At 40.5% G+C, this 15,652-nt stretch overlaps 1 protein-coding gene across 2 annotated transcripts in view; it reads left to right on the top strand.

The window, feature by feature from the left end:
* Positions 1–15,081, top strand: part of TGFBR3 (transforming growth factor beta receptor 3) — a 112,124-nt gene extending 97,043 nt beyond the window's left edge. For both annotated transcript variants that reach the window (XM_066325197.1, XM_066325196.1), the window contains exons 13-17: positions 1,012–1,305; positions 1,793–1,913; positions 6,612–6,647; positions 8,635–8,742; positions 14,863–15,081. In XM_066325197.1, coding sequence (XP_066181294.1) covers positions 1,012–1,305; positions 1,793–1,913; positions 6,612–6,647; positions 8,635–8,742; positions 14,863–14,981 — 678 coding nt within the window. In that variant the 3' untranslated portion in view covers positions 14,982–15,081. The remainder of the gene's footprint in view (positions 1–1,011; positions 1,306–1,792; positions 1,914–6,611; positions 6,648–8,634; positions 8,743–14,862) is intronic.
* Positions 15,082–15,652: the final 571 nt, after the last annotated feature.

Raw genomic sequence — 15,652 nt, 5'->3', positions numbered from 1 at the left:
TTGTTGCTTAGATGCTTCAGCATATCCCTTCATCTCTAATTTGATTGCTGCTCACATAAGGGAGAGAAAAAAAGAGAAATGCATTTATTCACTGTGAAACTCCTAGCACCCAGAAATTACAGCACAGACCACACAATTTGGTAGACTCTTCCTAAAAGATACATGCAGCACATATGGATTAAGTAGGCATATAAAGCACATTTCTTCTACGCAGATTTCTTGTGGAACTGTTTCATTGAGCAGTGTTAATGCTTAGACAAATGCTTCTGTTGTTTATTAAGAGTAACATGCCTCATTTGTTACAAATTCCATTTATTTTTTTCTTTGAATTATTCTGTAGCATTTATTGTCTGCATTCCAATCCAGCTGAGCAACATCAGGGCATTGGAAGCTTTCAGTATTAATTATTTTTCATAGAAGAATATGAATTTCAAGCTTACAGTAAGCTGAAAGGATCCTTTCACAAGAAATTACGGCTTTTTAGGAGACTCCCTCAGCCCCTCCAGTCCAGGCATGCCACCCACACGTCAGATCATGACCTCCTCTCTGCCTTTGCATTCCTGTCTTGGCTGGGGGTGGATTCTCTGTTGTGTCTGTTGCTTTATTTTTTTTCCCCCTATTTTCATTATAATTTTAAACATATACAAACCCATGGAATTAGTGATTGATTTCAATAGAGCTCTGCTATAGCCTGTGTGTCTGACGGAGGCAGTGCCATCTCAGGTGGCAGACACATAACTGTGTGTCTTATCTGGGGGTGGGGTTCATCTGCTTTCAGAAAGGTAAGGGATTGTTGTATTTATGCATGGTTATGCTATTAAACGGCTGCTGATTTTGAAACCACAGATTTTCTGTCTCTCAGTTTGACAGTTTACTCCTAACATCTAGCCTTCAAAATATTTCAGATTGGAAATGGTACTGGAAAACTGCTTAAAAATTGTTGAAAATATTAATGAAATGTGAACTAAAAATGTCATTTCTGAGATCTTACTGTCTCTTTCTTTAATGCAGGTGTCTGTGACTAAAGCTGACAGATCGTTGGGCTTTGCTATTCAAACGTGCTTTGTTTCCCCGTTCTCAAATCCAGATAGAATGTCTGACTATACCATTATAGAAAACATTTGTCCTAAAGATGAATCTGTTAAATTCTACAGTATTGAGAATTTTCCAATACCGCATGCACAGAAGGACAGAAAAAGATTTAGCTTTGTGTTCAAACCAATGTTCAACATCTCACTGCTCTTTCTTCACTGCGAGTTGACTTTGTGTACGAATAAAGACAAAGATACTCAAGGACTGCCAAAGGTCAGTAATTCATTAAATTTATCAAAACTACTGATTTAGATGAGAACAATGTATTTTTATCATCTGAACTCTGAAGGTAATAAATAGTTTTCTATGGAATTGTCTAATGAACGTGATATCTCTAGGCTCAGGATTTTAATTGCTTAGAGTTATTATGCTGTGCATTTTGACTACATAATTTGCAGTTGCTGCTTAAATTTCAATAGGCGGCTACAAATAGAAATTGCTTTTTTTTGCACAAGTGGTTCTAGTTTATCTTTTCTATGCATGTGCAAAGCACAAACAATGTCAGCTTTAATTTCCAACGACATGCACCATATTGGACAGTATCGTAATCTGGTTGCTACAAAAGAGAGGATTGTTTGGAGGTTCTCTGTTTTTAGTAAATTGTATAGGGAAAAACTGGTTATGAGGCAGCTGTGCCACTGGCACAGTTGTCCTGGCAGACAGGGGACTCTGACCTCTCACTCTGTTCTTTGCCCTCCAGTGCATTCCTCCTGATGAAGCTTGCACCTCTCTCAACGTGGATATGATCTTGGCCATGATGCACAACAAGAAAACCTTCACCAAGCCCCTTGTTGTAATAACACATGAAGGAAAACAAGAAGGTATAAAAATGAGCTTGACCTGTTGAATAATGCTATATATATATATATATATATATATTTATATAAAATATTGTGTAACATACAGCCACTTGAAATGAGGGAGTGCTACGAGTATGTGACATTTTATAATCTTGTGGTGGTACTGTGTCTGTAAGATGTAATTTGTTAGGACATTTCCCTGGCAGCAGTCATCAGGCCAAGTCATAGCCATTTTTTAACCACTATTATTGTTCTCTGGATGTGTGGCTTTGCCGAGCATTGAGAGAGGAATACTCAAAGTAGTACAAAATAACATGGTTTTTGGAAGTATGAATGTAGCAGTAGAACTTGAAGCAATTTCATGTTGCCCAGAGATCAAAGGCAGTGTTCTGCTCCCTGCTATGTCCTTTATTTATTGTGCTTGTAAATATAAATTTATTAATAACAACAATAGAATTGCAAAGTATTGAGTATGTTAAAGCCTGATAAGTTTGTAAGGCAAAGAGGTGCCCCTGGGGACTTACTAGATTCTTAAACTGTGAAGAACAAAGGATAGTATGCATAAAGGGGCTCCACTTTGGTGGGACTTGTTTGAATATGTGATCTTTCTTGGAAAAAAAAAAAAAAAAAGGTGGTTAGGAACTGGTTGAAGGAGTTGAAGAGGCTGAAGTGCATTATGAGATAATGCCAAACAGCATCATGAGACCTTATTCTAGTTTAAGGATATGCCCTGTGAGTGATGGGAAGTAAGAACTGTTTTCAGTTTTGTTTAATTTGAAAGTTTTTTTAGTAGATCACTCTGACAATAGCATCAGTCACGTTTTGATGCAGTCCTGGAAGAAAATATGTGCATTTATCTTTTTGTATTTGCACTGAAGTTTCATAAGAAGCTTCAGTGGCCTCTCATACACATCAGAATCTTCTGATAGTGTCCAAAGGCTCTTTGACCTCTGGAATGCTTTTCAGGGAGCATCAAAAGGAGGGGATCAGAAGTCCTTTAACCTCTGTTTTCCAGTGCATGCTGTTAGTCTTTGAACAACTTAAAGTTCAAATACAGCATTGCTAGGAGACATAGGCAACAACTCTGTCTAACTATGCAAGTCAGCTCATACTTCGTTTGGAGGGTTTTTATCAAAATTGTTAATACAGATCAAATCCACTATGAATTAAAGCCAAGTATTTGATCTGTTGCTGTTACAATTAAAACTGTGCTTTGGGCCTGACTCTGGACTTTCATTTTGCTCAGCTCTCATATTATTTCAGTAGGTTTTCTATTGGGAATGGGTAAATCCTGCAACTGAAATTCGGCTTTCAATAAACAGACTCGTACTTCAGCTCTCTTGTCCTTATGATGTGTGGAGCATTGTGCACAGCTCCCATCTTGGGCTCCACTCAGAATGTTGTCTTTGTCAGAGGCACAAGGTCTCAGTGTGCAAAGACAAGCTAAATTTATAAAGATTAGTTACAAGACAACAGTGTGAGAGAGTATTTTGTTGCATTGTGGGTGATTTAGTATAATTGTGAGATGCTTTGTGGAAATCTCCCCAGCGTATCCAGCTTTCAGACATAATACAAAGTGGCACATTAACAATGTAGCTTTGCTGGTATGCAGTTGTTCTGCAGTGAATCAAAACCTTTTTCTTAAAGCCAAATGCCGTTGTTGGCCAATATGTGAGCCTAAGATTTGGAGCAGAAATTACATCACATTATTGAACAGCAGAATTTACCTCTGAGAGGTGGTGTTCTTCATTTTCTTTTATGTGAACAGAAACAGCTTTCACTGTTGCAAACCACTCTATGTGAGGTACTGCCCCTGGTTCTGCTCATCAAGCCATATGTGAAAGTCATGTGCTTGACATTTCAAAAGTCAGAACAAACTGGTCATTGCAAAGGTGTTTTTTTTTCTTCAAACAAGCTTATAACTGTCATTGCCTGTATTAGACAGTACTATATCTAAATGAGAATTTGCAGTAGATCTCAATGGAAGTGTTTAAAACTGTTGGGGAGGATGAATCAGGGAAACCTTATAAATATGATTACTTAGCAAAGGATTCTGAAAATATGAAACCTATAATGGGGATAAAAATGAAAGCTTACTTTGAGTTGTAGGATACTAAGTCTTAGTTACTATATAACCTGAAAACAATAGTCTAGCTAGCTGAAGGAAAATCCCTTCTGATTCAGCAGAACCCTTTCTGCTGGCTAAGGGATCCAAAGGTCAGTGTAGCAAAACAGAAGTTTAAAGAGTAGTTTTTAGAGTTTAAAATATAACACAATATGGTAATATAGTAGTTCTTATAGGCTGTATGTAGATTCTATAGGATTTTGTGTCTTGTGTTAGTTGGTCACTGAAAATTAGAATATTCATCACAAAAAGAGATATAATGTATTGTAACAAGGACCTCCCTCTCTTACCCTTCCTCTTCCCCCTGCTCTTACTCTCTCCTGCTGTCTTTCCCCTGCCACTTTGCTCTCTCTCTCCCTTCCCACTCAGCCCACACCCTCCTGTTCTTTCTCCCTCCCTCTTTGGGACTTCCCTCCAGCCCAGGCTGGTGGCTGAAGGCAAGGCCCTTTTACCCACGACCCTTGCAATAAACCCACATGCTCTAGAATATACAGATTGGCAGAATTCCTTGTCCCAGCCATTCCTGGATTCGCCTACTTAAAACCTAACTCCATGCCACATACATTCCCTCTGCATTCCTGCATTTCCCGGTGCTCTCCCCCACTCCCATGAAAAGCATGTGGATGGCCATTCATATGCTAGGAGATACATGTTCTGTGGAAAAAAACTCTACCAGTGTTGTTCAGATTATTGCTAAGTATGGAAACTTTTAATTATTATTTTTACAGCAAAAAGAGGTCATAGAAAAAAGGTCAAAAGGGTAACTAAAAAGTGCCTTTATCCTACACAGGCATAGAAAATTATGATAATTCTAAAGGCTGGCAGCACTTGTTTTTAAATTAGATGTTTTTGTAGACCTCAGTGATTCTCACTGCTTCTAAATTGCTCTGAGCAGGTCACAATAAAATACATGTAAGAGCTGGATGACTGAAGAGAACTGATAATAAGCTACAGAGCTTATCATTAGCTGATTTCATATTCTCTGTAGAGACGCCAGTGATAGAAATAGCATGGAAAATTCATTTTCCCCTCAGCTCAGAAGGCATTTTCTTGCCACTTGGGAAATGCCAGTGGAGTGTTTGGACAATCTGATAGTGCCCTTACCCATGTTTGTACTTTTCAGTGCTCCTCGATTTCAATCCAGCCCTCCTTGCAGATCTTACATTCAGTTATACGGTTGCTGTTACGTGCACTTGATGCACTTGATAATTTTCCAGATTATTTGTGCATGGACCACCCCACACACCCCTCTATGTCCTCACCTGTTTCCTATCATCTACCAAAAGATACTCTGCAAGAGATACTCAAGTATTAAAACAAGACACAATAACACAGTTTAAGAATAAAATGGTTTTTTGGTTTTTGTAGGTACATGTGTCTCAGGGACTAATGGTCTAAAGGACATTGCTGGAAGTTTGGTGCTGCCGTCTGGGTTTTAGAAGTTAAAAGCATAGTCTTATTTAAGAACGCTTTAAATAAATGAATGTATTTATTTTCGGTATTTTTGGGTTGTTATGTTTGCATAGAAATTAATTAAACTATTTTTTTCCAGTTGCTAAAGATACAAAAACATGTATTGAAGCACAGTCTTATCAAATCCTTTTACATCTATTGCACTGATCACACTCAGATATGCCTGAATATAAATGAAATCCCTGAGTTGCTGGGCAATCCAGAACCAAACTGCAGCTAACCAAACAGGACCCTGGGTCTGAAGCCAGAATTTCTAGCTCTTCTGCTTAGGTGGCATTCTTGGAGAAAAATAAGAGAGGCCAATTAAGAAAAAGGAGGGGAAATTCTTCATTTTTTAAACATTTTTTTACTTGTCTTTCTGTTATAGAGTGATATCTTTATCACTAGCATGATGATATTTGGTATTCTTGCCTAGAATAATAGCTTTCATCTTTGCGCAATACCTTTGATGTTTTCTTATATATAATAATAAGTTTTGTAAAACCCCTTCGCCCCTCCCAAAAAAAAAAAACCAACCAAACAAACAAACAAAAAAACCCAACAACAAAAAAAACAAACCCAAGCCCCACAGAACTTCCAAGACAGAGTACCATGTAGGACTCAGGAAAATGAGTGAATCAACACATACTCATGCAATTTGGACAGAGCAGTTTGTATTATGCTATAAAGCTCACTATCCTTTAGTGAACGTTTGCTTTTGTGTGTGATTTAGTGTGCTGTTATATTTATGATTAGTGAGTGGTCAGATGGATGCAATCACCTTAATACAATCTTTGTTCCTTCCCAACCTGAACTTTGAGTTCCACATAGGGGTAACCAGAGTTACTGTGGGTCTTGCCTGATGGCATCTGATTTGGGAAAGGTTGCAGTGTATTTGCCAACAAAATATACAGTACATGAGCTATACTCTAGATAGAGTCCCTTGAGGAGTAATTAATATATGAATAGAACTTTTCTGAGATGAGTGAGATAACTGAATTTGGTCTTCTTTTCCTGAAATTCATGGTTTGTAAAAATTACAGCTAATGCCTTTCTGTCAGATCAGAACCTGCATAATTTGTAGGCTGCATGTGGAACTCTATCTGATTAATGCTTTGTATATTTTCTTTGTTTTAAATTAGATCCTTCCCTTCCAAAGCCAAACGTGAGACAGCCACGTAAGTAACTCTTACAACAATCTCTTTCAATCTTTAAACGTTTGTCTGCAAGGCATTAGATAAATTAAGAAAGCTCTCTTCTAACTTTCTGAGTGTGTGCATGTTTAATTCAGAGACAGAACAGAATTGACTGTACTGGTGAATGAGGTGTTCTCATCAGTGTTCAGAGGAGGACTGTGACCCTTTGTGTATGTGAAAATCAGGTTTGGGTAAACACCACTGAGAGTCTCAGCCTTAGCAAGTTCACGTGCTGGTGTGTGTGTGTCCCCCTCTCTGCTGATGCCACTGCTTCCCAACATCAGTGTTAGAGCAGTGTTAGTGCCGTCCCACAGAGTTTCTGTGCCCTACCTGTGTCCTATTTCAGCCTCACTCCTGTCCTGCACCACAGCCCCAGGTGCTCCAGCACCAGCGCTTAAAAGGCTGTGTTTAGATGATGTCACTGCCTTGATATGGATTCATTTCTTTGGTTTTAATGGTAGTGTAGTGAATTAATCAGGGTCTGTTAATGACCCGGAAAAGGAGAGAAGCAGCACTGGAAGAAAATAAACAGGAAGGTGCAGATGATGTGCAGCCAAAAGCAAGAATAAATGGATAAAAGGGAGATTTAGAGAGGGAGTGAAGAAGGTTTTTCTTCTGCTCCTGTCTCTGTGTCTTCAAGACTAAATTTGTTCAAAATAGCAAAGGCAGTGAGCAGTTATGCTTGTGCCACTTCTCCATGCAACTTTTTTCCCCTCTACTGTGTTTCTTCCTAAGAGGAGAGGACACTGACTTGTGCCTGGTGGAAAAAACAGTTGAGTTTAGACTTTTGTGTTTGCATTTGAATGACTAGAAGTAGCCAGAGGAACCAGAAACAGTCTCACAGAAAAAGTGTCTTGGAAGGTTTTTCTCTATCTGTCAGGTGTTGTATATGCAAACTAGCTCACAAGCACCCAGAAATGGGTCCTGAAGGCCCTTGCCAACAGGAGCTGCTGGAGAAGACTTTTATCAAAAGAGGATGAGGGATGTCCTTAGGGACATCTGCTGGATGCAGGATGTGTAAAGTGAGGGTGTTGGTTGTGTTCTCAGAACTGAAAATTCCACTGAAAGATACTACTAAGATCCAGTCAGCTCATTTCCTGGCCAGCATAGTCAGTAAAATGTTACTAACTAGCCTAAGCAATTTTCTGCACTGGGAGATTAAAAATACTAAAACTAGAAATCAGTTTTTTAAGAAGAAATTTCCCCAAAAGATTGCTCAGTGATTATTAACTTTTTAGTAGTTCTAATTACCAAAAAAAAAAAAACCACAAAGGCAAAAAAAAATTCCATTCGGATGATTAGCACTGGGGGGCAATACATCCAGGAACCAAATGCTGTTACCCTTGAAATGGTCCTACAAAAGGGCCTCTCCCCTAGAAAGTGATTTACGTATGTATGTGCTTCTATTTTTGTGATCTGGAGTTAATTTCAGTTATTGAAAGCATTGCCAAATGTGAAAAACAATTGTTTCTATTTATGTTTTCACTGACTTTTTGCTGGCGTGTCTTCCCTCTTAACAGCAGTTCCGTTCTCCGCCTAGATTTCAGACTGAGCTTGAGGAGATGTAGGGGAAAGTTTGTTTGAATGTTAGGCCATTTAAGTGAAAAGCATTTTTGCCAGACATCTCAGCCTTTTAAAGACACTTTAAAGATGAATGAATACTTGATTGAACGCAAGTTATTAGCAGCCAACTGAAAATGCTTAATTTTTGCAACATTTTCCAGATTTGGGTATGCTGAGCTGGAGTTTTACTTTGTGATGTGGAACAGTTGGTTGGAGTGAAGCCACGCTGAAAGCATCACTTTCATTTCCTTGATGCAAATCTGCCAGTCTCTTTCTCAAAATGGTGCTTGGTTAACTATGAAATTTTAAAAAGCTCTTCCATGAAAGAGTAAGGGTGAATTTTTGTAAAATGGTGTCTGCCTCTGAAACTAAGAAGTGCCTGTGTTGTGTGTGTTTCCCTGAGCAGCTGTGCTGTACGGGCTGGACACGCTGACCGTGGTGGGCATCGCCTTTGCGGCGTTTGTGATCGGAGCCCTGCTGACCGGAGCGCTCTGGTTCATCTACTCGCGCACAGGTATGGCTCTGCACCACTGCATGGGGCAGGGAGGGCAAGGGAGCCACCTCTGCTCATCCTGGGCTTTTCATTTTCTTGCTCTCTTCTTACTCAGGAGTTTTCCAGCAACTCCTCCCATGAGCCTCTGTTGTGTATCAGCCGAGTGATACCTGCTCTTCCCTAAAGGGAGATGTTATGTGTTATGGTTTAAAATTTGCTTGAGTGATTTTAAACAGAAGTCTTGAAAATTCACCTGGGACATAAGTAAAACTGAGTATTTCTGGCTTGTGTATTACCATTAGTAACATCTCTGTATTTCAAAGTTAGTTAATATTTCAGTTAATGGATCCCTTTTGTTTCCCATACTACTTTTTAAAAAAATTTTTTTGCAGTTACTACATTAGGCTGATGTGTACAAGAAGTGGGCCAAATGATTAGGAAGGGAATGCTTTATCTAAACAGACATATTCTGAGCATAACTTGACTTGAAAAATTTTTGGGGGTCTTGATTACAAAGAATTTTTGCCACAATTATTTATTCCTTCATTCTCCAACTACTATTTTCAATTGCTAGAAGTCACGTGTAATTTTAAATGTGTGCAGCCAAATACTTAGGAATGTGTCTGAATTGATGCAACATCTATGCACAGATAATGTTTCAGTGTCTCCTTAGATTTTTTTTCCCATGCTAAACTAAATCAGCAAAAATGGAATAATGTATTGAAAGAAAAGGGCATTTGGGGAGCTTTCTGTTGCATGCTCCAGACAAGGACTGGACACTGATGGAGCCTTGATTTTCAGCATGTGACCTTGGCTGCTTGTGGTTTATGGGGTATCTCAGGATCCTTAGAGTATTCTGGGCTCCCAGCTACTTCCACTTTTGACCTCACGAGACCTTGCCAAGAGGTGGAAAAATGTGAGCTCATTAGCTCCAAGCCTGTGCAGCTCTAGAACATTGAAATTTGCCTATAGCCCACTGCAGTTGTTTTTTTTCTGGCACCTAAAACCTCATGGAAGCTATTTAGGAGTGAGAATCCATCCCTGTTGGGTCAGAGCTTCTGTAAATATTATGACCTAGGAGCTTACGTTAATTTGGAAATAAAAACCATGGCATTTTTTCCAGTCGGCAGTGTAAAAATTTTGTATAAGCAGTTTAGTACTTCTCAGTGCATCAGCTGTGTATGAAACTTATTTGGAATTGAAGCAAACATGGAAAATTCAAGGGTTGTGATAGTATGTATAAAATTCTGTCTCATATAAATACTAAACATTGTGGAAGAAAAGTAAGTGCTATTTCAGTGAGTAAATGGGAAGTTAAGTAATTCTCATACTGGTAATCTTTATTAGCAAGAAAACCCCCAACTAATTGTTAAATTAATACCTTTGGTCCTGCATTTTTGGAAGTTCAATCTGTATCCACATACAGAACCATCTACAGACACGTGTTGTGTGTCACTACTCAAGGAACACTGGGAAGCCAACATGATAAATCCTTCAGCAACAGTAGAATTTGGACTAATCCCATTAACAGAATTCTGTTAGCAAGGTACATCAGTCATGGTGACCACATCCACATAGTGGAGAGGGCAGCTGCTCTGGGTTTCATCTTTAAAAGATCAAAATAAGTGGAGAAAAAGGCCAGACAAAAAGTAGTAAATCAATACAAGAAAGAAAGGGGACACTGTAAGATCAGATTAGAGAATCACAGAAATGATAAAAATTATTGAGGAAGTTTCCTGGTTCAGATTTTGAAAGGACTGTGAGAGTGCACCTATGTTCCTGTGCACAAAATTTTTCTGTGCATAATGTCTTGGATCTACAAAGCATAACTTGCAGCAGGGTGTAGCAAAGGCTCTGGCAGACAGTGTCTCTTAGAGGATAACTGCTGTGGCAGAGAAGATAATCCAGCTGCAGTGGAAACATTTTAGAGCTCACTGCAGGCTTTTATTAACTTGAGGAGGGGAAGAAAAAAAAATCTAAATTTCATCTACAGAGTGGCTGTCTTTTGACGTTAGAGAATTTATGCATTGCTGAATTGTGTTCTGAAATCTCATCTTTTGTTGTAAGTACTACTGGGTTTCCAACACATGATTTAGACAAAAGGTTGGAAAAAGTGAGTTCATTCTAAAACTCTGTTTAGAATGGCAGCTTGGGATGTGTGAAGTAAGTTATTTTTGTTGCTGTAGTGCTGTGTGCAATATAGCAAAAGGCCACCTTTTTGCCAGTAGTAAGATTTGCTGATACACTTTTATCAGTATGTCTCTGCTGCTAACAAAGAAAGTGTTACATGAATGAGCTCTTCTATTCGTCTTGATAGGCCATTAGCACTAAAACCTCAAGCAAGTGATAGCAGAAAGGAACTACAAAATAAGTAGAATTTCATCTCCAGATATTGAGCAAGGATTGTTGTGTTGTCATGTAGGGCTTTTGCTAATTTCAGTCATGAAACATTTCTGCCAAAGCATCACAGCTGTGCTTTAGAAAATTCTAGATTTTCTGAAGCAATTCAGCATTGAGTAGAGATGTCCTATGATACACGGGTAGTAAGAGAAGAGAGAGGGGAAAGCTAATATCAGAACAACAGAGGAGGAATTTCAGCTAACGTGTCTGCAAAAAGACTCTTCTTTTAACCCATTCTCTGGTCAGTTAATGGGCTTGAAAGGTGTTAGTGCTGCTGGAGAGGACCCAAGTACTAAGGGAAGTACCAGATTTAATTTGCCGCAATTGACCCCGTTTACCTAGGGGTCTTGTAAAGAAGCAAAAATTTTCCAGTGTGCATGAATGCAGAAACTCTTCATAATTTAACCATATAAATATGTATCAATGTAATATATGTCTCAGTAAGGATCACTGAGTATGTTTAGGAGAGACAGGCACAAGCCTGATTAGTTAATGAGACTGTTAAACCTTTTAAAGTGTGTTAAAGGAAACATCCATCCCGGCATTCTCTTAGGAAGTGCGCTTCCCTTCTTCAGGCAGTGTTGCAAGTTAAGAGGATAAAGTGTTCCAAAATCTGAGAAGTTAAAAGTGTCCCTCCTCCCCCACTTCTCCCTTTTTTTATGGGATCTGATTTAAAGTAAACTGACATAGCAACCAATTATATTTGGCAAATGGAGATAGAAAAGCAAACATTCAGACTTCCTGGACAGGGAGTACAACTGGCAGCTTTCCTAAGTGTGAATAATAAAGTGCATGTTGTCGCGTTCAGATGGGTAAAAGCTTGTTTACTGTCAATAGATGAGATGTGTCCGTTCTGAGCAGTTTTGGTTTGGTAACATGAGATACATGAAGCTGTTTACATGAAAAAGACAGATGGAGAATGCCTCTTCAGTGATCGTTTACATTTCTTTACATCCTTTTCTTGAATACTCTTTTCAAAAAGGCTTTGCTACGGTTTAGCTAGGTGTTGAGGAAATAAAATACAGGAAAAGTCAGCCGGTCCAGATGTAGTTGCTAGGCTGTGTGTTCATAACATCACTGTAATTTGGATTTTCTTTTTTCTTGAGAACATTGAGAATTTGTTGTTGTTCAAGAAGCGATTGTGGTGCATCAGAGCTGCTGATGTGCTCTAGAAATGAGGTGCTGCAGAGGCCATTACAGGGGAAGGAAGGGGTCTTCCAACCCAAACAGAAGGGAGGGTGCCTCCTAGGACACTTTCCAGAGGAGCCAGGAGGGGAGCGTGAGCCATTGGGCTTGCTGGAGACTGCGGCACTGTGCTTTCGCTTTGCCGTCAAATTAAAACAACACGTGTTTGGCTTATAAATGACTTTGTGTTTAAATGCATACAGATCGTATTGATGTGCCGAGGCTGGCCGAAGCCGTGTGTAACCATGTGGTTTGTAAAATGGGTGAGCGCGGCGCTGCAGGGAGAGGCGGGGGCCCCGCCAGGGGAGCGCAGCGGCCGCCCTCCAATGCCGCCCGAGCGGCTCCTGTGGCAGGGCTGGGGGCTGCAGCCCCCTCGCCGCTCTCTGATCTTTGTGCTCGCTTGTTTGGTTTTAATGAAAGGGAGTTTGCTTATCACTCCCCTTATAAATATATCCTGTAGTACAAAAGGAAGGAAGACATGTACACAAACAACGGGAGGAGAAGGGAGCAAGTCAGGAGGGGAAGAAACATCCAAACAAGGCTTATGAAAGCCTGTACAGCACCATGACACGTACTTTGATTTGATGCTGTTTATTCTGGGGGGTTACAAAGGCATTTCCAAAGCAAGGTAAAGCTGAAACTTGATTTATTTGCAGATGACTGGGGGTAGATTCTGATCTGCTGCCTATGAGCAGAAATCCGTGGCTCGTGGATAAGCTACAATAGTTACTCCTTCCACTGGGAAAAACAGACTCAAAATCTGGTCACAAGAGTAAAATGCTGGACTGAATGGTGAATTTAAAAACAAGATCCTTACACTCTTTTTGGCCTCCTGGGCAGTGTGGTTTAGTAGTTTAGTTTGTTGTTTTTTTCTGTCCTGTCCTGTCCCTTCTTTCCTCCCCAATTCCTAAAACAGTGGGGGTGTCAGGCAAGAGCTGTGTGTTGTGGGGCCTTAAGTGCACTTCAGCTGTGGCTTGAACTAGCAGCAAATCTGCTGGTCTCCATTACACAGAGCACTTGCAACCTCTGCTGTGAGAAATCCTCAGACCTCCCTTGTTTGTTTGCAGCAGACCTCTGAGTACTGAGCTGCCTGCAGAAGGATATATTGTGGCCTGAGACACAAAGCGTTAAAGGCGCATTTCCTCTGCAGCCGCATTCCGAGAAGCTCGGGCTCTGGCAGCTGGGCAGCAGCACACAGGGCATGGGGATGTGCCAGAGCAGCTCCTGTGGGAGGAAGCTGGCTCGTCCTTGCACTGTAACCCTCTGTGTGCAGGATGTGCCTTCTGCCTGTCACCGAAGCGGGATCTCTACCAAATCCTGAACATGGAAGAAAAATTGGAGTGTGCAGACCTGACCCACGGCATCAAGTTTTGGCTAACACAGGATAATGTGGAGCAGGAGAGCTGCATCACCATAAGCTCATATGCAGTAGATGTGCTAGCCTCTGATTATTCCTAACTGCTCTGCCCATGAGCCCACAAATCATTTCCATTTTGCTCCTTCTCTGGGAAAGCAGCCGTGCTGGTGCTGGCTGCCACGGCAGGTCTGCAGCTCAGGCAGTAACAGGCAACAGCACTGTGACTGTTACTGCTCTGGGATCACAGGTTCACATCCTGGAGATGAGCTCAAGGGAGGGAGCAGCTACAGTGCACATTATATAAACTTAAGTCTTGCCATCTGTTTTGAAGCGACTATTTTGTAATATCACTAAGGTTACAGACTTGAGCACTGTAACTTTAAAAATGCCACAGTTATGGTTTCCTATGTGGTCTTATTATGATCTTTTAGGCATTAAATGGCACAATTATTGCTTTCATGCTTAGTTGACAGCTGGATTTTTCCCTTCAATCCCAGCCACAGGTGCAGAACGGTGTGAGAAGACCCCAAGTGCTTGACTTGGCAATTTAAATAGTGAAGGGGTTTTAATTTATTGTCAGTAAACAGTTAATGAGAAATGGTGAGACATGTTCTCACTACAGGTTGTAAGTGGTGCACATACTCTGGTAGCTGTAGGAATACTTCCTGCATGTTGTATTAGGAGTAAATCAAGTCAAGCTTTCAGGGTAGCCTGTTGTTTTTCATGAAGAAAACTGGCTGTGTCTCGGGATATGTGGTATCCAGCTGGTTGAAGAACATTGTCTTGAACTACACTTTTAGTAAATATGGCATTAAAACCAAAGTCTACATTTCCTGGCCTTTTTCCTGGAAACAGCAAAGCTATAAAGTGTCTGAGTTGTGTAATAGGACCCATTTTGAGTGACAGCTGACAGCAGAAGATAGACAGTGTTGATCCTGGCAGTTTCCATCAGCTGCTTGTAAAATGCTTAAGGAAAGAGCACTGTTGTTTTCCCCATGTGCACAGCAATGCTTAGGTGCCAAAGTCTAGTAACATTTTCAGTGATACTTCAATTAAGGTCTGTTACCCAATATATTAATTGCATGGGAAAACAGACGGCCAGAAGAGGAAGACTGGGAAGAAATGGATTGTTGTTTTCTATGACAACATTTTCAGTTTCCCTTGTCCTGACCCCACTTTTTCTCTTGCCTGTCCCTCAGGGGAAACAGCGGGAAGACAGCAGGTCCCTACATTGCCGCCAGCCTCGGAGAACAGCAGTGCAGCACACAGCATTGGCAGCACACAGAGCACCCCCTGCTCCAGCAGCAGTGCCACCTAACCCAGACAGGACTGTGTGGGGTCATCAGACTGCAGCTTCTTAGCGTTAAAAGGATTGGTTTGGTTGCTTCTGAAAAAAATGAGGAGGGATTTTTCTATGGGGGGAACAAAAACAAGAAAAAAAAAAAGACTGATTTTCTTTTGGGGAAGCCACTGTGTGTGTGAGTGTGTATATGAGCACACAATGCATGAGTGAACACAGCCTGTTGGATCTTGTTAGCATGTTATGCTACATGTGACAAAGCTACTAATTTTACAGTACTGCAACCTGTTCTAGGGGTCTGTGGGCCCTCAATGTGAAATCTATGCCAGTTTGGAAAAATGCTGCTTTGTCTATATGATATTTTCCTTTCCCTGAACCTTCTCATTGACACAAGGTATTCATTAAGGGAATTCAGTCATAGAATCACAGAATGGTTTGGGTTGGAAGGGACCTTAAAGATCATGTAGTTCCAACCCTCTGCCATGGGCAGGGACACCTTCCACTAGACCAGGTTGCTCAAGCCCCGTCCAGTGTGCCTTTGAATACTTCTAGAGATGGGATATCCACAACTTCTCTGGGCAACCTGTTCAGTGCCTCACCACCCTCGCAGTAAAGAGTTTTTTCCTAATGTCTAATCTAAACCTGCCCTATTTCAGTTTAAAGACATTACTCCTTGTCCTATCACTACA

Source organism: Sylvia atricapilla, chromosome 9 (genome assembly GCF_009819655.1).
Source record: "Sylvia atricapilla isolate bSylAtr1 chromosome 9, bSylAtr1.pri, whole genome shotgun sequence".
Lineage (NCBI taxonomy): Eukaryota > Metazoa > Chordata > Aves > Passeriformes > Sylviidae > Sylvia > Sylvia atricapilla.
Note: the sequence above shows the minus strand (reverse complement) of the source record. Positions and strands in the feature narration are given on the sequence as shown.